The sequence below is a fragment of the Monodelphis domestica genome, chromosome 5 (genome assembly GCF_027887165.1).
Source record: "Monodelphis domestica isolate mMonDom1 chromosome 5, mMonDom1.pri, whole genome shotgun sequence".
NCBI lineage: Eukaryota > Metazoa > Chordata > Mammalia > Didelphimorphia > Didelphidae > Monodelphis > Monodelphis domestica.
Genome location: NC_077231.1, coordinates 287,057,730 through 287,082,748, shown reverse-complemented (window position 1 = coordinate 287,082,748; position 25,019 = coordinate 287,057,730). Strand labels below are relative to the sequence as shown.

Here is a 25,019-nt window from a genome sequence, read left to right as displayed (position 1 = left end):
CTCTTCTGCCTTGGAACCAAACTTTATTGATTGTAAGAAGAAAAGCAAGAGTTAAAAAAACAAAACCCAACAGAAGACACACCTGCCCTGCACACACATGAAGGAAGGAAATGATCTCCTGGAAGACATGCTGAACACTCCACATTAATCTTTAATTGATAAAGCCAAACTCCTGTCCTGATTCATCCTCCCTCTCTGTTCCAAAGTCATTTCTTCCTGACATTTTATACTCATCTTAGATCCTGTTCCTATCTGTTTACTCCTGTGTATTGATCCATTCTGAACGCCCTGGCTTTCACTTCTGCTGACTCTGTTGGCATGGCAACTCTCTCCAACTCTACACTTTGGACTGCAGCCTCCCCTTGGCCATCATCTTGCTTGTATATCTCTGCACCTGGTTCTAACATCCAGCTCTCTCCAAACAATGAACAACTTCTCCTGACAGCTGAGAACAGCCAAGCCATTAACCCCTGCCTGACAAATGCTGGTCAATGGGATGTGACGCCCATCAAGAACACCAGTGATGGATCACTGACACCCTCCCTCCCTTCTATGTAACTATCTGGGCAGTTGACTGCTGGTGTGCTCCTAGCAGAAGCCAACATCTTCCTCTCACCCACTCCACTCAAGGGCATGGTGGGGAAAGGGCAAATGGGCAGGCAGAGACTAGGGCAGAAAAGTAAGGGAAGTCACGAAGCTGAGAAAACTCATCAGCTCAGGAGTGGCTCTTTCATAACTAGCAGACAATGAAGGCCAAGGACAGCTAAGATTGTGCTGGTGATCTGTTTCAACCATTTGTCTCTACTCACAAGAAGAATAATTCCACTAAGAACTGTGATGAGTCCTGTGAGCCAGGAACCTTGGCATCCACAGCTTTGGGAGTCCTTCCTCCTGGTCCATTCATGTGAGTCATTGTGGTTCCCCCCCAAAACTGTGCCTGGGTCTGGGTTCAGGAAGCAGCATCTGTAGTTTCCAGGAAAACAGATCCTTTTTGTCTAGCTGTCGCTAGTTAGAGGTCATTGGGAAGCTGGCTCCAGCTAGTCAGAATAGAAAAGAAAAATTGCTGTTGAGAATTGCCATTCTCCCCATGAGGATTTGCCTCTAGTCTGAAAGATTGCTCTATAGTGCTCCCTATCTTCATTTCACAAGGATAGCATTCAAGGAAGACATTCTTGCAAAAAAAAAGTCAACTCCTAAAAAGTGAATTGTCCTCCAAGTAAAACAATCTCCTCTTCTAAAACTTTCCACCAGAACCTTTTAATTGACCCTAAGAAGATCTGGGGAGGAAAAACATTGTCCTTGTGAAAGAATAACTTTCTTCTAAATATTAAAGGAAATTATTGGTCATTATTATTCGTGTGTATGTATGAAGCATTTAGACCTCCTCCAAAATCCTTGGTTTCTCATCAGAGCATATTGGTTACCTTGGATTTTCAGGATTTTCATGGAGCATAACAGAGGATACCAAATTGGTGGGTTCTACTTAGGCTCCAAACACAGATGTAGGCACAGACTGCACATGCAGATTATAATTTTTCACACTTTAGGGGGACTGATTAATGAATTTCTGTGGCCAAAAAGAAAACAAGAAGACTCATTTCCTGGTAGCCCTTTTTAAAAAAAAATTTGTAAAACCTTTATCTTCTGTCTGGGAATCAATATTGAATTCCAAGCAGAAGAGCAGTAAGGGCTAGGCAAAGTCAGATTTGAACTGAGGATCTCTTTGTCTCTAGGTCTGGCTCTTTTATTTTTTTTTTATTTCTCTCTTTTTAAAAAAATTTATTTGGTCAATTTCAAACATTCCTTGGTTACAAATATCATATTCTATTACTCCCTCTCCTCCCCCTGCCCTTCCTATTGGTGACTCACAATTCCATTGGGTATTACATGTGTCCTTGATCAGGTCTAGGTCTGGCTCTTGAGCTACTTAACTGTCCCTATCTGGTAGCCTTTCCAAAATTATCTGGTTAGTCTTTGGATAAAAGACATGCAGGTAATAGGGAACTATCGGAAATTATTGACTAGAGATTCTGCAGAGAATGGGCATTGTATCCCATCCTGATCAGACTCAGTGCCAAGGAAATTGACAGACTAAGGTGGTGAAAGAACTTCATATTACCCTATCCAAAAATTGGTTGAAGGAATTAAGGAATATTTGCTTATTTCTGACAAGAGAAGACAGGAATAAGGGTAGAGGTGACGTTAAGAATGATAGTCATCTTCTTTGTCAGATTTATAGAGAAGGGAAGCCATAAAGACCAAATAAGAGATAGAGAACATTACAAGTTATAAAATGAATAATTTTGATTATATTAAATTTAAAAGTTTTTGTGCAAACAAAACTAATACAAACAAGATTAGAAGGAAAGCAACAAACTGGGGAAAATTTTTATAACAAATTTCTCTGACAAAGGTCTAATTTCTCAAATATATAAAGAACTAGGTCAAATTTATAAGAAACCAAGTAATTCCCCAATTAACAGACGGGCAAGGCAAATGAATGGGCAGTTTTTAGAGAAAGAGATCCAAGGTATTTTTGAAAGAGTTTTCTTAATCTCTCCCTCTGTCTCTTTAAGAGACAATGGAGCAGAAAAATTTCTCAGTAAGAGTCTCTTAACTGACAGGCTTCTGTATAAGAGATCTGAAGATTCAGTTACTTAGGAGATGAAGTAGGTATATAAGAGAAAGCAGTTGGAAGGAGGCTTTTTGCCTCTGGAGTTACCTAAAGAGCAGGAACTCTGTCTGTCTTTGTCTCCATCAGAGTGGCAGTTGGACCAACTGGCACTTGAGGTAGAGAAAAGGGATTTAAGGAGGTTGGAGTTTGACTAATGCTTATAGATTAGCTTAGGTAGGTAGTTAGATAATGGATCAATTCTTAGATAGACAGTGTAAGATTTTAGGTCAGGCCTGGCCCCCTACAGAAGAACCTTCCCTCAAAGGCAGTTAGAGTTTTTTAGAAATTTTAGTTAGGATTGGGGCTTTAGGTATAGTTATAAGATATTAGAGTAATATTCTCACTTTTCTTCCTCCTATTTCCTATTCAAACTTCTCCTCAAAATAAACTGTTTCGTGTTTTACCAAACTGCTTTCCATACTTTTTTCAAACTCCTAACCAAAATTTAACCCTTTATAGTATCAATAATTATTTGAAAAAAATGTTCTAAATCCCTCCTGATTAGAGAAATGCACATCAAAACAACCCTGCGATAGCACTTTATACCTAACAGATTGGCCAATATTATATCAAAGGAATATAATAAATGCTAGAGGGGATGTGGCAAAATTAGGACACTAATACATTGCTGGTGTAGTTGTGAATTGATCCAACCACTCTAGAAGGCAATTTGGAATTATGCCCAAAGGACTTTAAAAGAATGCATATCTTTTTTTGTTAAACCCTTACCTTCCATCTTGGAGTCAATACTGTGTATTGGCTCCAAGGCAGAAGAGTGGTAAGGGCTAGGCAATGGGGGTCAAGTGACTTGCCCAGGGTCACACAGCTGGGAAGTGTCTGAGGCCAGATTTGAACCTAGGACCTCCCATCTCTAGGCGTGGCTCTCAATCCACTGAGCTACCCAGCTGCTCCCAGAATGCACATCTTTTGATCCAGCCATACTACTACTAAGTCTGTATCCGAAAGACTAAAAAAAGAAAAAAAACAGGGACCTATTTGTACAAAAATACTTATAGTTGTGTTTTTTGTGGTGGCAAAAAATTGGAAACTGAGGGAAAGTCCCTCAATTGGAGAATGGCTGAACAAATTGTGGTATATGATGTGCTTTAAGGAATGATGAAGCGGATGATTTCTTTGAGATCTGGAAAGACCTATGTGAACTGATTCAGAGTAAAAGAAGTAGAACCAGGTGAATATACACAGTAACTGAAACATTATGGGACAATCAGATGTAATTGACTTTGCTACTAACAATGATGTAATGATCCAGGACAATGCTGAGGAATTTATGGAAAGGAATGCTATACACATCTAAAGAAAGAACTGTTGGAGTAGAAATGCAGAAGAAAACATGATTTGTCACTTGTTTATTTGGGCATACAATGTGGGGTTTTGATCTCATAAGATTACTCTCTTACAAAAATGAATAATATGGAAACAGGTTTTGAGTGATAATACATGTATAGCCCAGTGGAATTGCTTGTCAGCTCTGGGAGGAGTGAGGGAAGAAAGGAGGGAAACAACATTAATCATGTAAGCTTGGAAATTTTATGTGTTAATCTGTCCCTGTAATAAAATAAAGAAAAAAAATGATAACCATCTTCAAGTCTTCAAGCTGTCACAAGGAACAAGAGAATCTTGGTTTACTTCATGTCACAGTCCAAATTAATTAGTAATAACATGTGGAATTTGAGGACTGTATACTTCAGCTTTAAGTAAGAGAAACTTTCCTAACAGAACTCTCTCAAAGTGGAGTGATTTCCCTAAGGAAGGGTCAGGTTCCCCATCACTGGAAGGTTCCAAGGACAGGCATAGGATGAACTAAGATGACTTCTGAAGCCACTTTGAGCTTTGAGATTCCGAGAAAGAGCAGGAACCAATTCTGATGCTTCCACTTGCATTCCTCATCCTCTTTTTTATTTTCTACAGCTTAGGTTCCAACTTCATCGTACAATCAAAACTCAGAACAAACTAGTAGCAAAGTGGTTAGAATGCTGGTCTTGGAGTAAGGAAGATTCATCTTCTTAAGTTCAAATCTGGCCTCAGAAACTTCTTAGCTGTGTGTCCCTGAGCAAGTCACTTGACCCTTCAGTTTGCCTCAGTTCCTCATCTGTAAAATGAACTGGAGATGGAAATGGTAAACCTATCCAGTCAAAAAAGTCCCAAATGAGGTCCCAAAGAGTCAGACACAATTGAAATGACTCAACAAAATGGCTCTCCCCAAAGTTACCAGTGATTTCCTAATCACCAAATCTACTGGCCTTTCCCCCATCATCATGCTTCTTGACCTCTCTACAGCCTTGGACGTTGTCAACTGATACCTCCTTCTATCTAGGTTTCCATGACACTATTGCTAGACTAATCTTTTCTGTATAAAGAAGACCTATTCCTAATAGATTTGGGCATGTAATTCCCATTCAAAAATCTTTGAGGAAAAAGTAGATTGTGAGTTAGAAGGAATTATATCATCCAGTCAGTCCAGTTCCCCCCATTTTACAACTGTGAAAACTTAAGCAAAAAAAAAGGGAAAAAAGAAAACTAAGGCCCAGAGAGCTAAAGTTTCTTACACAGATATTATGAGACAGATCTGGGATTTAAACCCAGGTCTTCTGATGCCACAATTTAATATTCTTTCTACTCTATCGTGATTTCTCACTAAATCTGACATGCGATATCTAGAGCTCCATTAGACATATAAAGGCTATATTCAATGATACTTTCTTAGTTATCAAATGAAACTGAAACTCCTTTTCTTGGCATTCAAAGCACTTCAAGAGTGCCAACTTGGCATTCTAGCTTTCTCACACTCTGTTCCATTCAGTTAAAACGCAACCACTTGTCATCCCCTCTGTACTTTCCTACTTCTTGCTATTACTCAAACTGTTTCGAATGTCTAGTTTTCTTCCACTCCTTTGGTCCATTGAATTTCTAACTTTCAAGCCTAATTCAAAGGCTATTTCCCCCATGAAACCTAATAAGATTTCCTTAATCAACCTCACTCCTACTCATGAAACATTACTTTGAACTTCTCTGTATTTATAATGTACTTAGTTTAGTTTCCATTATAGTTACTCAGAATATGCCCATTTCCTAATTAGATTTTAAGCTCCAGAAAGGCAGGGAATTTACTTTATCTAAACTTTGTATTCCTCATTTCCCTACCATCCTCACTTCCACCTAACTCAATGCTTTGGACACAGTATTTATTCAATTGAATTGTATGAATCAAGGTTTATTGATGAGTGGAATGAGCTTTAATAGTTCGCTAATAAGTATGCTTTAGAATTTTTAGGGCCCGGGGCAATGGAAATCTCTAGGTAGGGAGTGGAGATGGGGATGGAGGAAACAACCGAAAAATTACTTAAAAGCTCAGAAAAGCACTTTTTAAGGGCCAGGTAGTGAGGTAGCATTCCCATCTAAGAGATCAAAGAGCTGGGCAGCACCCAAGAGGGCAAGAACAGATGCCAAATAAAAGTGTTCTTCAGACTGAGGCCAGTGGGGCAGTGACCCTGCCAACGGATGCCAGGAGAGAAGCCTAGGGCAGCAAATTGTGGAAGGGACCAAGACTCTCACTGGACCAGAATGAATTTGCCTTGGGCTTGCCTCCAACGAGAAATACCTTAGTCTATAATTCAGCCTAAAGAGACCTGAGGTGAGGAACAGAAATGGAAGCTGCTCAAGGATGCTGTAAATTTTGCACAGGCCAATTCAGTGAGTAATTCAATTCTAGTTACTGAAAGGCAAGAAAGCTGTGGTGGGGGAAGCTCTTCATTTCCTTTGTTGCCAATTCCCTCCCAAGAAAATCGACACACAGGACAAAAGCCAAGGGATGCCTGGGTAAAGCGGAACTAAGAACCAGTGGATGAACTCCATTTATATCTCAGTGAATGAATGAATGACATTTATTAAATTTCTTACCATCTCTCAAGTGCCACTAAGTAATGCGGGGCACATAGACCTCCTGAGATATCTTATATGTTGTGACTTCCTCTTTAGTGTTGTTTTGTCCAGCTCTACTTCTCCATAGTGACCAGCAGTAACCATGAGGACAGGTGGAAGAGGCGACAATAGGGAAGTCCTTAACCGAATGCATGTGGGACAGTACCTGGACTTTGGTCAGTTGCAAGTTGTCCCATTACATTATTCTGCCCTAGTCTAGACTATATGAGGTAGAGGTTGGTAGGTACCAATGTTTTGGGTTACACAGAAATTTATTCCTATAAATAATAAGGTGATATGCATATCTGTGGAAGGGGGGAAAGTGATGGATTTTATCATTATTAAATGCCTACTATGTGCCTGCTTTCTTTACCAATATCATCCCACTCCATGTGATCACCTTATTTGAATAATTCAGGCTTAGCCTCCAAACATAAACCAACACTTTATTTTGGCCTCGATGGTGAGTTAAGGGCAAAACTGTATTGATGTGAGGATAATGAACTAAACTAAAAAGTCTCTGTTAACTGTATCCCTCGGATATGAAACTTCAGCTTAAGTTTAGTGCAAGTTGTAACTAAACTCCAGCTCTGATCTCTCTTCATTGCTTCCCCAAGGCTCTACCAGAAGAAGAGAAGCTTTGATAGCTCCTGTCCAGCTGGAAGGGCTTAGAGCACAAGCTCAGTGATGTGGCATCCAAACACTCATTTCAGAGAGACTCACCAACATGTAGGGCACAAGCTGATGAGGAGGATTTTTTTTTCCTTCCAGAAAAGACCAATTATAAAAGGAGCTCTGACCTGCTTCAGTGGAAGGAGTAGCTATTTGAGGCAGCTAGGATTTATAGTAGAGAGAGTTCTAGGTCTGGAGTCAGGAAGATCTGAGTTCAAATTGGACCTTAAGCATTTACCAGCTGTATGACCTTGGGCAAGTCCATTTGCTTCATTTTTCTCATCTATAAAAGGGGAGAATAATAACCCCTACCTCCCCAGAGTTGTGAGAATCCTGTGAGATACTAATTATAAAATGCCTGGCATATAGAAAGTACCATATAACTGTAGGTTATTATTATTATCTGTTTAGTTCATGGGGTTTTCTTGACAAAGATACTAGAATGGATTGCATTTCCTTCTCCAGTGGATTGAGGCAAACAGAGTCACACAGTCAGCAAGTGTCTGAGGCCAAATTTGAACTCAAGACTTCCTGACTCCCAGCCCAGAGCTCTTTCTACCAAGTCATCCACCTGCCCCCTAATTCTTACACTCACAAAATTATTGATTCTTTAAGTATTGAAGTATCAGTTATTCCTTGTAGTACAAATGAGTGAAAAAATACCATTTATGTGCCTAGAATCACAGTCTTCCTATTAAATGATTTTATGGCAAATGGGTATATGGGAGGTTCAGGGAAGGCAGGTACCCCTGGTGTGAAGGCTTGCAGAGCTCTTTTCAGGGCTGCTTTTCTCCTTTGCTGTCTACCTGCCCACCCCAGCTCTCGCCTGTGGCTCCAAGAAGCAGTAGCATGTGTAGTGGTCAGACCCCAGTAAACTATCTCAGTAGGTGGACTTAACCAGGCTGAGGGTGATCCACAGGCCTCAAACCAGTCACTCAGTCAGGGGTATGTCTACCCCCAACATGTGAGGACTTCCCCATTGGAATGGAACAGATGAGAACAATTTGGACCAATGGCCAGGAAGGCAGCTGAAGCAGGCACTAGGGAATGCTTAGGGGCTTTGGATAGTCATTGAAGAAGCTAAGGCCAGTCACTCCATACCAAGCCGTCCCTAGTCATCCTGACTTTTGTATTGCCAGTGGACTTCGTTGACCCTAGAAGAGGCAGCGAGGCCAATGACTTTGTGCAACTCTGCCTCACTTAAATCCAATTTATGCTGGAGTGAGAAGACATCACCAGTGATGTCCTTTGGTCCTCTGAGTACAAAGGGCAACCACCACCACCACAGCTAATGGTTGGGTTGAATGGGGCTGAAGAGCTGAAATATACCCACATGTATGTGTGTATGTATACATATATAGACATATATATACACATATAGGGCAACTAGGTCATACAATGGAAGGAGTGCTCGGTCTCAAATCAGGAAGACTTGAACTCAAATCCAACCTTGGACAACTAACTAATTATGTGACTCTGGGCAAGTCACTTAACTCTGCCTCAGTTTCCTCATCCATAAAATGATCTGGAGAAGGAAATGGCAAACCCCTTCAGTATCTCTGCCAACAAAATCCCAAATGGGGTCACAAAAAGTTGGACATGACTGAAACAACTGAACAACAGCAGCATTATCCTCCCCCATATATTTATGTGTATCTATCTATTGATCTATTGATCTATCCACAAGAGACAAGTCTTACTTTCTCTCGAGTCTCTTGTAGCCCCAATGACAATCACATTCTCTCTCTCCTTTGAGTTAATAGCAGCCATCTTTTTCACTGGGTCATTGATCTTGAGCTGGATGAGTTCCTCCTGGATTTAGAACTGGAAAGGGCTTGAGGGCATCTCTCAGTCTGTAGCTCATTCTACTTAATCGAAGACAGGAAAGAGGAACTGCCCCAGTTAATGAGATGATTATCTCATCCCTACTTGGTAGGGGAAGAGGGGGGAGAGGGAGGCCTAGAGAACTCAAAGATGGAGCTATAGAATATCTTCTGTTACCTTTTGTAAGCAGTAAATATTCTCCCTCTCCTGGGCCAACCAGCCAGCTGGGGCTGGTTGACTTTTACTCAGCAATTGACTTAGGGAAATGGTTTTAAAATGGAGGTTGCTCTTTCCTAGACCAAGGAAGGATCCCTGATAATAGCTAGCATCCCTGATGAGGTACCCTTTGCCCAGTCACACATGTTTTCAATTACCTTCTTGCTTTTCAGCCACTCCTCAGAAGTGAGCCTACTAATCCTCTAGGCAAAAGCTTTTTCAGAACCATTAAAAAGCCTCTTTCTTTTCTTGTTTGTTTTTTTTTAAGACCTGTAATGAATTTCCCATAGAGAAAATGGGAATAAAATAGAGCATTTCTCTTAGCTCATGAATCCCTTTAGTTGGTCTTCATATTTCTCCTTAGTTTAAAAGAGAACCCTTTCTCTTTCCTTTACACAGAGGAAGGGGTTTGGTTTTGTTTTGTTTTTTTGGAATGATCTTTGAAGAAATTTTTGGCCAAGAGAAAACATGATTCTCAAAGAGGGCAATCAGTACCTAAGGAAAAGAAGAACCAGCATTAAAGACCAGTTCAAAAAACTACCAGAAGTAAGTCTCCTTGGGAATTTGGGGTTCTAATTCATGGGAATTTAAGGTAAAATCTTTCTCCATTTTGTTAGATTACATCCAAACCCTTAGTTAGCCTGGAGGCAAAGACACATTTAAGAATCTTCTCTGACTGGACTAGTGGGGGGGGGGGGGGATGCGAATTTATCACTATGGCTTCCCCTCAAAGGGAATATCCCTGGATCTTGGAGGGATGTTAACACTGGTAACAATAGAATTTGGAAGAGGAGCGTGGGAGATCTGGCTGGAGGCTGGCATGCCTTGGGTTTGGTTTTTGCTCATGGCAGGGAAAGTTGACTGAGAAATTTAAAATGATATTGGAGTAGGGATTCTGGGACTTAAAATTACAAATGGGTTCATTGCCCGGAAGCAAAGAGTGATGACAGTGCAGTGGTAACTTGGTGAGAAGAGCTGAGAGCAATAGCTCAATACCAATCTGATCTCAGCTCACAGTCATTATCAGTGGGAAAACAGAAATTGGCAGAAGGCCCACCTGAACACTGATAAGCCCTGGAACTGGGTAGATAGCAGATATGCTTCATGCATAGAATAGGAAATCTGCTTGGGGAAACCCTTCCTCCAAGGAAAGTGAATTTAAAATGTCTGGATGATAAGGATTCTTAAAAACTTTTGCCCCAGTAAAGCAGGGCTTTGGTCACCAGAGCCCACTAGAGCAGGCCTTCAGAATCTTTTTTACAGCATAGACCCTTGTGATAGTTGGTCTCTATGCATAAAATAAAATAGAGGATTATAAAGGAAATCAATTCTAGTAAAATATAGTTCTCAATACAGAAATATATATAGATATAGATATAGATACACACACATATAAGTGGGAGAGGTATATGTGTAGATATAGATATATAGGCTGCTAGAGCTACGGGCCTGAAGTCAGGAAGATCTGAGTTCAAATCTGGTCGCAGACACTTAGAAGCTGGTTGACTTAATCCTGTTTGCCTGTTTTCTCACTAAAAAATAAGTTGGAGAAGGAAATAGCAAACCAATCTAGTATCTTTGCAAGAAAACCCCAAATGGGGTCATGAAGTCAGACATAACTGAAAATGACTGAATAATAACAACATATATATGTATGTGTGTGTGGTCAAGGGCCCCAAGTGAAGAGCCTATTCATTCACTAGAGAAATCATGCTATGACCTCGTAAGTTCCAAAAAGTGCTTCAAATCCTCAGAAATACACAATCCTTATTTTGCCCTTGGAGTGAGAATCTGGTTATTCTGAGGATACCAAGATCCTTAAAAAAAAAAAAACAACTAGAAATCTAGAATTAAATTAAATCAACCAACCAGGATGTATTAAGGGCCTTGACACTGGGACATGATGAAAAATGGAAGTCCGGTCCTAGAGGAGGGAGAGAGACACATGAAAATATGTACATAATAAGTCTGAGATTGTTGGGGAGGGAAGGGAAAGGAGAAAGTGCCCCAGCAATTGGAGAGATATAGAAAGGCTTCCACTATGTCCTGAAGGAAGTAAAGAAGAATTTTATGAGGAAGAAGGAAGGAGGGACAGAGAATGACTTCAGAATTATTTTAAAAAGGATGGGATGGGAGGCAGCTGGGTGGCTCAGTGGATTGAGAGCCTCAGAATCTTCCTAGCTGGGTGACCCTGGATGAGTCACTTAACCCCCATTACCACTCTTCTGCCTTGGAACCAATACCGAGTATTGATTCTAAGATGGAAGGTAAGGGGTCAAAACCTATGAGATACTGATTGGGCAATATGAATGTGTATATGTGGACTCTGAACTCCCAGGATGTAAGCAAAGGTTGAAATGCTTCTAGGCATGGTGAAAATCTTTGTGTCTAGAGGCAGACTTTGGACGGTCAAGCCTCCATTGAACTCGGAGAAATGCGTGACCTGTAGGTTTGGTGGCAGAAAAACTTGTCCCATCAGGACTGCCAAAGAGAATAAACTTAATTCTATCCTTTCTTTTCACTTAATGTAAAGCTGGTAGCATCCACAGGAAGCCATTTACTAGCCCAAATCAACCCACAGGCCTGTAGGGTTGGTGTATGGACCTCAGGAGACTCCCTGCCTGGCTACTCTCAGGGAGGCTAAATGTTCTGGTGGTCACCCCCACCAAAGGACTCCGGGGACTATTAATACCTCCCCCCTTTCTTTTTGCATTTGGACAGTTTTTCCATAACACTTCATCTTCTTATATCTTATAGATTTTCTTTTACTTTAATTCAGGACCAGATTTGAGGATGGGCTAAAGAGCAATTTTCTTAGTGAGAACTCCTATATTAGACGGAGTCGAGTACTTTTTCCAATTTAAAGACTTCAGTTGCATTAAGGAGTTCATCTGGGCATTTTGGGTTTGTTTTGCCAGAGTAAGAATGATATTAACACTTTTTGCCTCGTTATCCCCTTATTTGTTGCCTTTCCATGTGTATGTGTATGTGTATAGGAAGAGAGGGAGAGGGAGGAAGGGAGAGACAGAGAGAAAGACAGAGAGAGAGAGAGAGAGACAGACAGACAGACAGACAGAGACAGAGAGGGGGGAGGGAAGGAGAGGGAGAGAAAGACAGACAGAGAGAGTTAGCAAGGAATATAACAATTATAAGAACTAGTCTTACACAGTATCTGAAGGTTTGAAAAGTGTTTTCTTTGTCTTTCTTTTTAAACCCTTACTTTATATCTTAGCAACAACTCAGAGACATCTGAGAAGTTTAAGAAGTTTATTGTTGTGTTTTGTTGTTCTTTATATCACAAACACAAATTACTTCCTCTTCTTGGCAGATCTCTCATACAATGTAAAAGGGTGAAGGAAAACAAATAATCCCATGAGCTCTGAAATTTCGGGCATCATTTCATATCCAGACACATACACCACAAAATTTTTAAACTCTATTTTCTCTCTTTCCTGTCCTCCCTCTCAAATGGAAAAAATACATTTCTTGTAACAAGCATGTATGGTCAAGCAAAGCTAGTTCCCTCAGTTCCTGTATGCAAAAATGATGCTGATCTTGTTCTGAAGCTGAAATTGGTCTCCGACCTGGAAGGTGTTTCCTCCTTGGTCCTCTGGAGTCATAGATGATCACTGCATTGATCTGAATTCCTCCAGCTTCCCCGGCTCATTTATACAGTGTTGTTAAGAGTATGTCTTGTCCTCCCAGCTCTCCCTCTCTCATTCTTCATCAGTTTTTGAGTCCTCAGATATTACACTTAAAGATATGTGTGTGTCCTGAGACCAGCCATTGGCGGAATGCCCAGCAGGAAATAAGTGATTTCAAATGCCTGTTGGTTGATAATGGACACACTGTAATGATGGCAATTTTGAATAAAACATCATAGCTTCTTATTAATGGTCCCGGGGCATTCTGGCTTCTACCCTCCCCCAGGCTGGCTACCCTGGCAGTAGGAGAGCCTTAATCAATTCTTGTTGGATTGGATTGGAGGATCTAGTTAGTCCCAAACTATGCTGAGGAGCTGCAGCCGCCTAACTGTGCATTTTCTCTCTACTAATTGAAAAGGAATTGAGGGTGAAATATTATTACTTCCTGGCTTTAATTATATTTGGCAAAGATCTTTTAACTCTATTTGGGCATTAGTTTTCTCCTACTCGCTCCTCTCCTTCTTTCTTGCCTTCTCTCCCCTTCTTTCCTCCCCTTTTCTTCTCTCTCCCTCTATTTCTCTTGCCCCCCCCCCCTTCCCTTTTCTCTCTCTTTTTAAATTAACCCTTGCCTTCTGTCTAAGAATCAATACTGGGTATTGATTCTAAGGCAGAAGAACAGTAAGAGCTAGGCAATGGGGTTTAGGCGACTTGCCCAGTCACATGTGAGGAAGTGCCTGAGGCCACTTTTGAACCTCTGACCTCCCATTTTTAGGTTTGGTTCTCCATCCATTGAGCCACCCAGCTGCCCCTTCTCTCTCCTTTTCCCTTGAGATGGGGCTCAGGGAGGGGCTATGTAAGGTTATAACTTTGCCTTTAAAGTCATTCAGAAAAAAAGGGTTTAGTATAAATGTATAAACTGCACAGAGATCACCTAAACTTGGTTCAGGTAAAATGACCAACCTTGCTAAGGCAGTGCAAATGTTTGCTGTTAAGTATTTTTAAAATTAATTAATTTAGACTATTTTTCTATGGTTACATGATTCATGTTCTTTCCCTCCTCCTTCCCTCCTCCCATAGCCAAGGAGCAATTTCACTAGGTTTTACATGTATCATTGTTCAAAATCTATTTCCATATTATTAATATTGTAACAAAGTGATTGTTAAAAGTCTGCATCCCCAGTCATGTCCCCATTGAACCATGTGATCAAGCAAATGTTTGTCTTCTGTGTTTCTACTCCCACAGTTCTTTCTCTGGATGTGGATAGCATCTTTCTCCTCAGTCCCTCAGAATTATCCTGGATCACTGCATTGCTGCTAGTAGAGAAGTCCTTTACAGTCAATTGTACCACAGTATATCAGTCTCTATATAATGTTCTCCTGGTTCTGCTCCTTTCACTCTGTATCAATTCCTGGAGGTCATTCCAGTCTCCATGGAATTCCTCCAGTTCATTATTCCTTTTAGCACAATCGTATTCCATTGCCAACAGATACCACAATTTGTTCACCCATTCCCCAATTGAAGGGCAGTCCTCATTTTCAATTTTTTTTGCCATCATAATGAGTGAGACTACAAATATTTTTGTACAAGTCTTTTCTCTTATTATCTCTTTGAGATACAAACCTAGCAGTGGCATAGCTGGATCAAAGAGCAGGCAGTCTTTTAGCACCCTTTGGGCATAATTCCAAATTGCCCTCCAGAATGGTTGGACCAATTCACAGCTCCAGCAGTGTATTAGTGCCCCAATTTTGCCACACTCCCTCCAACATTTATTACTTTCCTTTGCTGTCATATTAGTCAATCTGCTAGGTGTGAGGTGATACCTCAGAGTTATTTTGATTTGCATTTCTCTAATTATAAGAGATTTAGAATACTTTTTCATGTGCTTATTGATAGTTTTGATTCTTTATGTGAAAATTGCCTATTCATGTCCCTTGCCTATTTATCAATTGGGGAATGGCTTGATTTTCTGTACAATTGATTTAGCTGCTTATAAATTTGAGAAATTAGATCTGTCAGAGGTTTTTGTTATAAAGATTTTTCCCAATTTGTTGTTTCCCTCCTAATTTTAGTTGCATTGGTTTTGTTTGTACAAAATCTTTTTAATTTAATGTAATCAAAATTATTTATTTTACATTTTTAAAAATATTTTCTATCCTTGCTTGGTCTTAAATTCTTTCCTTCCTGTTGAGTATTCTGAATGCCAATCTAGGGAAAGAGATAGAACACTCCCATACTAGTCAAACAAAAATGGAGAGGCAAATAGGATCTTCAGGCTCTGGAAGGAAAAACCTTTGAGCTAGGAACTCGATGCTTTTCTAAACTATTGGATCTCAGGAAAGAACACATAGTGGAATATTTTTTAGAATAGTAGATTATATGATAACATCTAAAAGTGTAGTTTTGGAGGGAAGGAAGAGCCCCACTTAAGGCAGTATACTGAGGCACAATAGATAGTGTTTGTCCTGGAATCAAGAAGATTTGAGTTAAAATTCTGCTCTATACTTCCCAGCTCTGTGACCTCCGAAACCCACTTAACTCCTATTTGTCTCAGTTTTTTCATTTATAAAATGGGAATAATAATAGCACCTACATCCCAGGATTATTTTAAGGATAAAATGAAATAACAATTGTAAAGCCCTTAGCACAAAGTAAGTGCTATATAAATGTGAGTTGTTATTGTAATTATTGTTGTTGTTACTTTGGGGGATGAGGGTAGGGAATGGTTCTTGAGGCAGTATACTGAAATCATTATGTTGTGTGGAGTGCTGGGTCTAGAGTCTGGAAGGTCCTTTGGTTTCAGACACTTACTAGCTATGTGACCTTGAGCTTATCAGTTATACTCTGTCTCAGTTTCCTTATCTGTAAAATGGAGATGATAATAGTACCCACACAGAGTAGAAATGCAGAAGAAAAACAGGACTGATCACATGGTTTGATGTGGATATGATTGGGGATGTAGACTCTAAATGATCACTCTATTACAAATATATTTTTTTAAACCCTGACCTTCTGTCTTAGAATCAATACTGTGTATTGGTTCTAAGGTAGAAGAGTGGTAAAGGCTAGGCAATGGGGGTTAAGTGACTTGCCCAGGGTCACACAGCTAGGAAGTGTCTGAGGTCAGAATTGAAGCCAGGACCTCCCATTTCTAGGTCTGGCTCTCAATCCACTGAGCTACCCAACTGCCCCCTGCAAATATTAATAATATGGAAATAGGTCTTGATCAGTGATACACACATGTAAAACCCAGTGGAATTGCTCGTTGGCTACGGGAAGGAGGAGGGAGGAGAGGGAAAGAACATGAATCATGTAACCGTGGAAAAATATTCTAAAATAATTAATTATAGATAGATAGATAGATACACACATACATACTTTAAAAAATAGTACCTACATTGCAGAGTTGTTGCCAAGATCAAAGATAATGATTTATAGAGTATTTAGCCCAGTTCCTGATACATAGTAGATGATATATAAATACTAACAGCTACTAATACGATTACTACTACTACTACCTACTTACCTACCTGCAGTAGTCCTCCATAGTTTAAATCTTATTTGCACAGATATTACTAGCCCCCAAATAGGAATCCAGAAATGGACTCAAAAGCACCCAGATACCTAGAACCTGAAAGAGATGGTTTCTTAAAGGGAAATTGGAAAGCAAACAATGCCTTTCTGGTGCCATCTCTCATCTGATCATATTATTTATTGAGTCACTGAGTGTAAGCTAGGCTTGGTTTTCACTTCACCAGTTCTGTGTTCAGCCTTGTTAGCCCTCCCTCATCTTCCTTTCCCTAACTTTTCCATTTTTCTTAAACCCTTCTGTCAGATAATCAATACTAACTAAGTATTGACTTCAAGGCAGAAGAGCAGTAAGGGCTAAGCAACTGGGGTTAAGTGACTTGCCCAGGGTCTTCCCCCAGCTAGGAAGTGTCTGAGGCCAAATTTGAACCCAGGACCTCCTGTCTCTAGGCCTGGTTTGCAATCCTGATTGTCCTTTCTTTTGGACAACCCTACCTGGTTGTCCCTTATCTTATCTTTTCAAGCCACACCCCTTCTCCATTGAGAGAAAGGGACAGCATAGAAGCCAACCTGAATGAAGCCTGTTTTGTATTTGCCCACTGGGAAAAGATTTTGATCATACAATAAGGCAGAGTCCATCTGCCTGCCTCGTTCTGGAAAGGGTGACACACAGAAGCTTAAAATAAGGAGAGATGCCGGCAGAGGGTTTTAGGATTCGGAAAACAGGAAAAAGAAGGTAGCTCATCAGATCCCTGTGGACTCTGGCGGATGCACCTTTGCCTCTCTCTACTGGCCCTCATCTCCTGGGGCTTGTGTTCCCTCAGAAGGGGGGTTATTCGAAAAGCTTGGGCAATATACTCATGGGGATCTGGAAAATGACCAGTAATGCAGCTTGCTCTTAGCATCCTGTGCTCTCCCAGACTCAACTTGTCTCTTTTCTTCTATCAGAGCTGGCTGGCTGGCTGGTTTGTTTGTTTGTTTGTTTGTTTGAAACAGAGAAGAAGACAGGCAGAGAAAGCTCTTAAGGAAGGGCGTGCTCCCAGGGGGACCAGCAGGCCAGCCACCAGGGGCGTTCTAGACATGACTTTTGGGGTTGGTAGGCAGACTCCAGTGACAGGGGAAGATCACCTTGTAAGTGGGCCCTGTGCCATCCTGACAGATGGGTTGGAGCCCAGACAGCAAAGCACTCATTTAGGCACACTCAATGTGTTTGCACAAAGTAGGAACCTGAGCCAGCAAGGCCCCAGTGACTTCATACAGAGCTCCTCTGGCCAGAGTGTAGAACCTGGAGCTCTTCCCCTCCACCTCTGCTCACTTTAATGGGGGAATAAGGCAGGAAGAATCATTTTCTGTTTCTTTGTTAAAGCAGGTCGCTACGCCTAATGACTTTTTATTAGCGTCTTGTCATGCATCTCCATGGCGTACTCTCACAGAAGTAACTAATGAAACAGTTTCTGCTAAATTAAAAGAGTAAGAAAGCCTATTCGGGGACTCTGTTCAGATCTACCCAGCTCTATTATTGGGCCCAGGGATCTGGGGTATTTGCGATATTAAACTTTCACATTTTTATGAACCATTAGCTCTTCCTTCAGGGCCAAAACCGTGTCATTTTTTTTTCCCAAAGGACGAACCCTTCTTTGCCTTGGGATCATGGGCAAAAGCCAAATATGAAATACTTTCCCTCCCTGCTACTAAGCACAAAGCCAGGGGAAATCTAATATTCTCCGATCCAGTCTGTGGAATTGAGATAAGGATGTGCACAGGGAGGAGAACTCTAATTCAGAGCAGAATCCGTTTGCAGCTATTATTCAATTAATGTACAATATCAGGTTACTGCCCAGATTGCATAATGTATAGCTATGTAAGCTAATAGCTTTTAGTGGTGGCTCTGAACAGCTTGATCACAATGAAGCGAGTTCAAAAAAAACAACAACAACAACTTATCTGAAATGGTTCTCAAGATTAGATCAACATTTTAGACCGGGTAAAATACTGAGAGTGTGTGTGTGTGGAGATTGGAGATTAAGAGAAACCAGAAGGGGGGAGGGGAGAAAGTAGGTCTCTTGTCTTCCTAAGAGCTGGAAAAGCTGTCAAAGGAATTAAGATTAAACCTCATGGGAGCCTGTGGGCGTGGAAAGCCATCATCTATCTAACATTAATATAGCTTGTAACAGAATGCTCTTGCTAGAAATAGGACTGTCAGATCAGCTGCTGGCAAGTCCACATGCTGTCAGTTTCTCCCAGCTCTTGTTGTTCTGACAGTATTTCAACGCTGGTCACTTGTAGACGTTGTATTTCCTCTTCGGGCTCCAGCAGCACCATTACTGAAAGGGATGTGGCCAATCTGGGGAACCGTACAGTTGTGTGCAAGGAGGTCGAGGAGTCACTGAGTGTGCCTTTGGTATCTGAACTTGCTTCTGGGAAACTTTGCCAGTCCTGAAAAGGCGGTAGTTAAAACAACAGGGCACTGATCACGAATCCTCTTGCTTCGACCACAATGGAAAATCGACTGCAACAGTCTCGCTTTGCCAGTTTTGTAAAGTATCCTTTACATGCAATTAGGAAAAAATTATCAGTGGTGGGAAATCAGAGAACTGAAGAAAAGGTATGTTTTTCCATTATCTTAAAAGCTAACTGGCCCTTTTGTTAGTGAACTCGATTTCTATATGAGGGTTGTTTGGATGAAGCGGTAGTACACTCATTGAAGCTCTATGATTTTATTGGATCAGGATCGTCTTTGCCTGGGAGCAGAGATTTTTTGGATCAGAATTACCAAGCCATAAGGAGTTACTCAGATTGAAACACTTGGAACCTAAAAGATGGATGCAATGAGTTTAGGTTGGAAATTGGGAATTGGCCAAAGAAGCTTTTCTTGGGCTCCAAGTGGAATGTGCTGTGTGTTCTTCACTAGTTTTCAGTCAGTTCGACTTTAGTTTCTTCGCTAGCCTGCTATTTAGTGCCCTCAATACGTCAACAATTTACCTGTACCATTTTCAGTTTTAGAAGTGACTGTGTATGCATAAATAATACTGTCTTAATAGCAAACACTCAGATTGTTGCTTAGTCATTTTCAGTTGTGTCTAACTCTTTGTGAGACCTTTTGGGGGAGTTTTCTTGGCAAAGATTCTAGAGTAGTTTGCCGTTTCTTTGCCGAGCTCTTTATAAATGAGAAAGCTGAGATAATGACTTGTCCAGGGTCACACTGCTAGTAAAAGACCCAGATTGGATGATAATGTGTGGAGATGGAGAAAAGCTTCAAACTGGTCAATGACCTCCAAAGACCAATCAGAAATAATTGTTTGCCTTTCTTTGAGACTAGCTAGGCATTTACAGAAACAGCCTTTTTGTCCTAGAAAAACTAGCTAACCCTTGTCTCTTTCTGAAGACGGACTATAGAACTTTACAGTATCACAAGATCTTTTTAAATAATTATAGAAGTAGATAGTTACTTAATTTCAAATCATAAATTTACTGTGTTGCTCAATGAAATCAGAGTCCTTGAAACATAGTGGGACCTTCAGAAATACTAGTTGAATTTGAATAGAAGGAAAAGGTATGAGTAGAAATTGCTTGTACGCATCACACTAAATAGCTGGAATAAATGATGGTATCTGATTCATTCAAATGAGTAGATAAGTCTAGAATAGAACTTGGGAAAGAAGTTGATAGCTTTGCTATTCACTGCATCCAACTTGAGGGTTTTTTTTTTTTAATGTGTTCACTAAGTGGGTCCATAAGCTGTAATACTTGTAATAAGGCCTGCAAAATCTCCTATTGTGTTGATTTTGAATGTTCCTTTATTTGCCCTTTTTAAAAATACAGTGTGTGAATATCACAGAATACTAACAAAAGGAAAGGTCAAGAGACAGAAAATACATCTTCTCTAATGAGGTGTTGCACCAAAAAATGCTGGCATCGATTATACGGAAGATAAAAACCATTCTTCCTGTTTGAGAGGATGTGGCTTTCATGCCATTCCTTTTTCACATCTCTACACTAGCAAGAATTACCTGGAATGGGGGGCAGCTGGGTAGCTCAGTGGATTGAGAGCCAGGTCTAGAGATGGGAGGTCCTAGGTTCAAATCTGGCCTCAGACACTTCCCAGCTATGTGACCCTGGACAGGTCACTTGACCCCCATTGCCTAGCCCTTACCACTCTTCTGCCTTGGAGCCAATATACAGTATTGACTCCAAGATGGAAGGTAAGGGTTTAAAAAAAAAAAAGAATTACCTGGAATGGCAAAGAAAAGACTTGGTTCACCACTTGAAGAAATGGATTTCAAAAAACTAGACCCTTCTCCATTTCCAAATCTCAGCACATCCTTTCTTAAAGGAACTAAAATATGGAAACGCTATGTAATCATCCTAGAAACAAGGCCAGCCTGAAAAAATGAGTGTGAGAGTGTGTGTGTGTGTGTGTGTGTGTGTGTGTGTGTGTGAGAGAGAGAGAGAGAGAGAGAGAGAGAGAGAGAGAATAGCAAGATGGGTGGTGCCTCAAAGCCCACAATAATGGAATCGTCCATCTGGATGACTTCTTCTTGTCCATTCTTCTATGAATCAGCAAAACTCAGTCCTTAGCTTAAGAATTTCATACATTGGGCAGCTAGATGGCTCAGTGGAAAGAGCACCAGACCTGGAGTCAGGAGGTACTAGGTTCAAATCTGACTCCAGGCACTTCCCAGCTGTGTAACCCTGGACAAGTCTTTTAACCCCAATTGCCTAGCCCTGATCACTCCACCGCCATGGAACTGACACTCAGTATTGATCCTAAGACAGAACGTAAGGGTTTAAAAAAAAAAAGAAAAAAATTTCATACACTGATCAGCTCGTGGCTAATCTGTATCAAATGCTTTGGGAAATTACAAAGGAAGTGAAAGAGCATTGTTGCCTTCTTTCTGAGGATCTTATTTAATGGGTAAGTCAAGCCCAGGATGTGAAAAGCACATAGGAGCACTTCTTGTGTGACTTTTTAAAAAATGTTAAGCAAATTTTCATTATTTTAAGATGAGATTTCTAGGATGTATAACTTTCTCAGTTTGGGAATTCTGTCTCCTAACATTTTCTTTCTTAAACCTTCACCTTCCATCTTGGAATCAATACTCTGTATTGGTTCCAAGGCAGAAGAGTGTTAAAGACTAGGCAATGGGGGGGTCAAGTGACTTGCCCAGGGTCACACAGTTGGGAAGTGTCTGAGGCCAGATTTGAACCCAGGACCTCCCATGTCTAGGCCTGGCTCTCAATCTACTGAGCTACTCAGCTGCCCCCTCTCCTAACACTTATAATTCCCTTAATAATCTCATATATGGTCAGTGATGAATTATTATAGTGAAAAGAAGTCATTCTATGGTCCACCTAGTGATTAACAGCTTCAGATATCACTAGGTTGGTCCTCAGATTAGGCATGTGTATGTAGCTTTTCACCAGTGTACTTAAGAAATACATGCTGAGAAGCAGCTAAGTGAATCAGTGAATAGAGAGCCAGGCTTAAAGATGGGAGATCTTGGGTTCAAATCTGGCCTCAGATACCTCTTAAGTGTTTGACCCTGGACAAGTCACTTATCCTCCATGGCCTAGCCTTTACCACTCTTCTGCCCTGGGATCAATGTTTAGTACTGATTATAAGATGGAAAGTAAAAATACTCACTCAAATATGTTATAAGGAAAGTATCTACAGACATTGCTTTTATGTGTTGTACTAGAATCTGCTAGGGGATGAACTGAATAAAGCTGTGTGATCCTGGGCAGATCACTTAACCTCTTTCTGCTTCAGTTTCCTCAACTACAAAATGGGGGAAATAATAGAACTTGCCTCACAGAGTTGTTATGAGGATAAAATGAGATCATACTGGCAAAGTACTTCAGCACAGTGCCTGGTACATGGTTGTTTAGCTGGGTTTCAGTCCTGTTCAACTCTTTGTGACCCCATTTGGCGTTCCCTTGGTGAATATCCTGGAGTGTTTTGCCATTTCCTTCTCTAGCTCATTTTACAGATGAAGAAACTAAGGCAAACAGGGTTCTACTGTGTATTTTTTCAAGGCAAAGGAGTAATAAGGGCTAGGCAATGGTGGATAAGTGACTTTCCTAGAATTATACAGCTAGGATGTGTCTCAGGTCAAATTTGAACCCAAGACCTTCCTACTATAAATCTGGTTTTCTATCCATTGAGTCACTTAGCTACCCCAGCATTTTTTAAATTAGGTTCAGGATTAAGAACCAAAGTGTCTGGGGTCAGGATACAATCAAAGGCTATTCCTAAAATTGTATAGCACCTAGGAGAAATGTTTGTTCATGATTGAAGAGAAGTTTAAAAAGTCTCAATTACATGGTCAGTCTTCCAGGACCTTCTGTCTGCAGGTTTGGTGCTCTAGCCACTGAGCCATCCAGCTGCTCCACTTCTACTATCCATTGAATAAATGACAAGACACACTGAAATATTTGCTGGTGGGATTAGCACTACTTCCTGCTTTGGAAGAAAGACCAAAAAACGGGGCTGTGGACCCAATAAAAGACCCTCAGCAACTTTCAGTGACTTTACATAACATTCTTGAGTTGTGTTTGATAACTTGCACAAAATCTGTGATTGATGTATTAACTGACATAATGCTCTGATGGGCTTTTGGGCTCTTTGTCTAGAAGCAATGCCAAGAGGTAGATGATTGAGACAATGAGATCTCAGACTCTGAAAGTGGGAAGAAAAAGGAACAAACATTTATGTCCTGTGAATCTTGGAAGGTAGGTATCATCATTATCCCCATTTTCTAGGTGAGGAAACAGAGGCAGGCAGAGTGTCTTGCCTAGAGTGACCCAGCTAGTGAGTGTCTGAGGCTAGATTTGAACTTGGGCTTCCTGACTCTAGGTCTATCCACTGAGCCAGCAGCTGCCTCACTGAAGGAGTTAGAAACAGGCTTGGTACTCATTTAATTAGGGGAGATTTTTATATGTCCAACTTTGATGTTTAGAATTTAGCACTAAAATAAGCATCATCTGCTCTCTTCTGAGCTCATGTTGCTACAGTGTCTTGTCTTATGGAGAAGAAAGAAATAACAACACACCAAACAGAAAGTTAACCAAGAGAATAAAATTTAACAAGTGCCTTCCTACCAGGTGCTAAGGACTGGGGAATACAAAGGAAAATGAAAATGAGCCCTGCTCTCAAGGAGCTTACACTGTTAATGTTTATTTTTTTAAAAATATTTTATCTAATTAGTCAATTTAGAACATTATTCCTTGGTTACAAAAATCATGTTCTTTTCCTCCCTTCCCCCAACCCCCTCCCGTAGCTGGGTATTACACGTGTCCTTGATCAGAACCTATTTCCATGCTGTTGATTGCACTAGGATGTTCCTTTAGTGTCTATATCCCCAATCATATTGCCCTCAAGCAGTTGTTTTTCTTCCGCATTTCTATTTCCACAGTTTTTCCTCTGGATGTGGATAGCGTTCTTTCTCATAGATCCCTCTGAGTTGTTCAGGATCATTGCACCGCCACTAATGGAGAAGTCCATTACATTTGATTGTACCACAGTGTATCCGTCTCTGTGTACGATGTTCTCCTGGTTCTGCTCCTCTCATTCTGCATCACTTCCTGGAGGTCATTCCAGTTCACATGGAATTCCTCCAGTCCTTAATGTTTAATTAATAGTCTAATAAACAATAATCTAGTAGGGGATAGATGGGTGGTTCAGTGGATAGAAAGCCAGGCCCAGAGATGGAAAGTTCTGGGTTCAAATCTGGTCTCAGACACTTTCTAACTGTATGACCCTGGGCAAGTCTCACTTAACCCCCAATGCCTAGCCCTTACCGCTCTTCTGCCTTGGAGCCAATACATAATATTGATTCTAATACAGAAGGTAAGGGTTTAAAAAATAATCTAATAATCTACAGAATTTGATTTATACTAAAGAGTTTTAAAATCCTCTGTTAAAGGGTGAATGCCAACTGTATATTGCATGATTTCCCCTATCAAACTAGGAGCTTCTTGAGGGCAGGGATAATCTTATCCCCATTGCTTAGACTGGTAAGGGCTTAATTAATACTTAATGACTCACTGACTATATTTCCATGGTCACTGATACATGGAAGTGCTGAGAAATTTTAATGTCTTTTTGGATGTTTTATCTATTTTCCCAAGATGCACTTTTAGTCTGTCTTCCCATCCCCAGCCCCAATTACTACATTGCCAGCACTCAGCAGCCCACAGGAATGTGCCCAAGCAGTGGGCTGCCTGCAAAACTGTAAAGCTCTGACTGTGACCACCTCTCTGTGGCCCTCTCCCCTTTTTCAGTCTTCCTCAGCCAGTCTTCAAGGCCCCCCCACACCCCTTCCAGCCTGATTGGCCCTCCCTTCACCACTGGAAACCAGAGCACATGGGGAGCCCTGTGGAGGCCCTTTGTTTTTATTGCTGGGGAGGGGTCACCTGCACTGAAGATGAAATAATTGTGACCCAGAATAAAAACGTTGGAAGCAGACAAAAAACAACAAAAGCTTTAGGTCCTTCTCAAGAGAAGCTGCCCTTGGCAACATAG

The 25,019-nt window shown here is 40.8% G+C and overlaps 1 protein-coding gene across 2 annotated transcripts in view; it reads left to right on the top strand.

Moving 5' to 3' along the window:
* The first annotated feature begins 9,777 nt into the window (after nucleotides 1–9,777).
* ATP2C1 (ATPase secretory pathway Ca2+ transporting 1) overlaps nucleotides 9,778–25,019 on the top strand; it is a 143,642-nt gene continuing 128,400 nt past the window's right edge. Inside the window, exon 1 of one of the 2 annotated variants that reach the window (XM_056800253.1) lies at nucleotides 9,778–9,871. In XM_056800253.1, the coding sequence (XP_056656231.1) occupies nucleotides 9,794–9,871 (78 nt within the window). In that variant the 5' untranslated portion in view covers nucleotides 9,778–9,793. Of the gene's footprint in view, nucleotides 9,872–18,683; nucleotides 19,101–25,019 lie in introns of those variants that run through there. The other variant, XM_007505110.3, reaches the window with a different exon arrangement.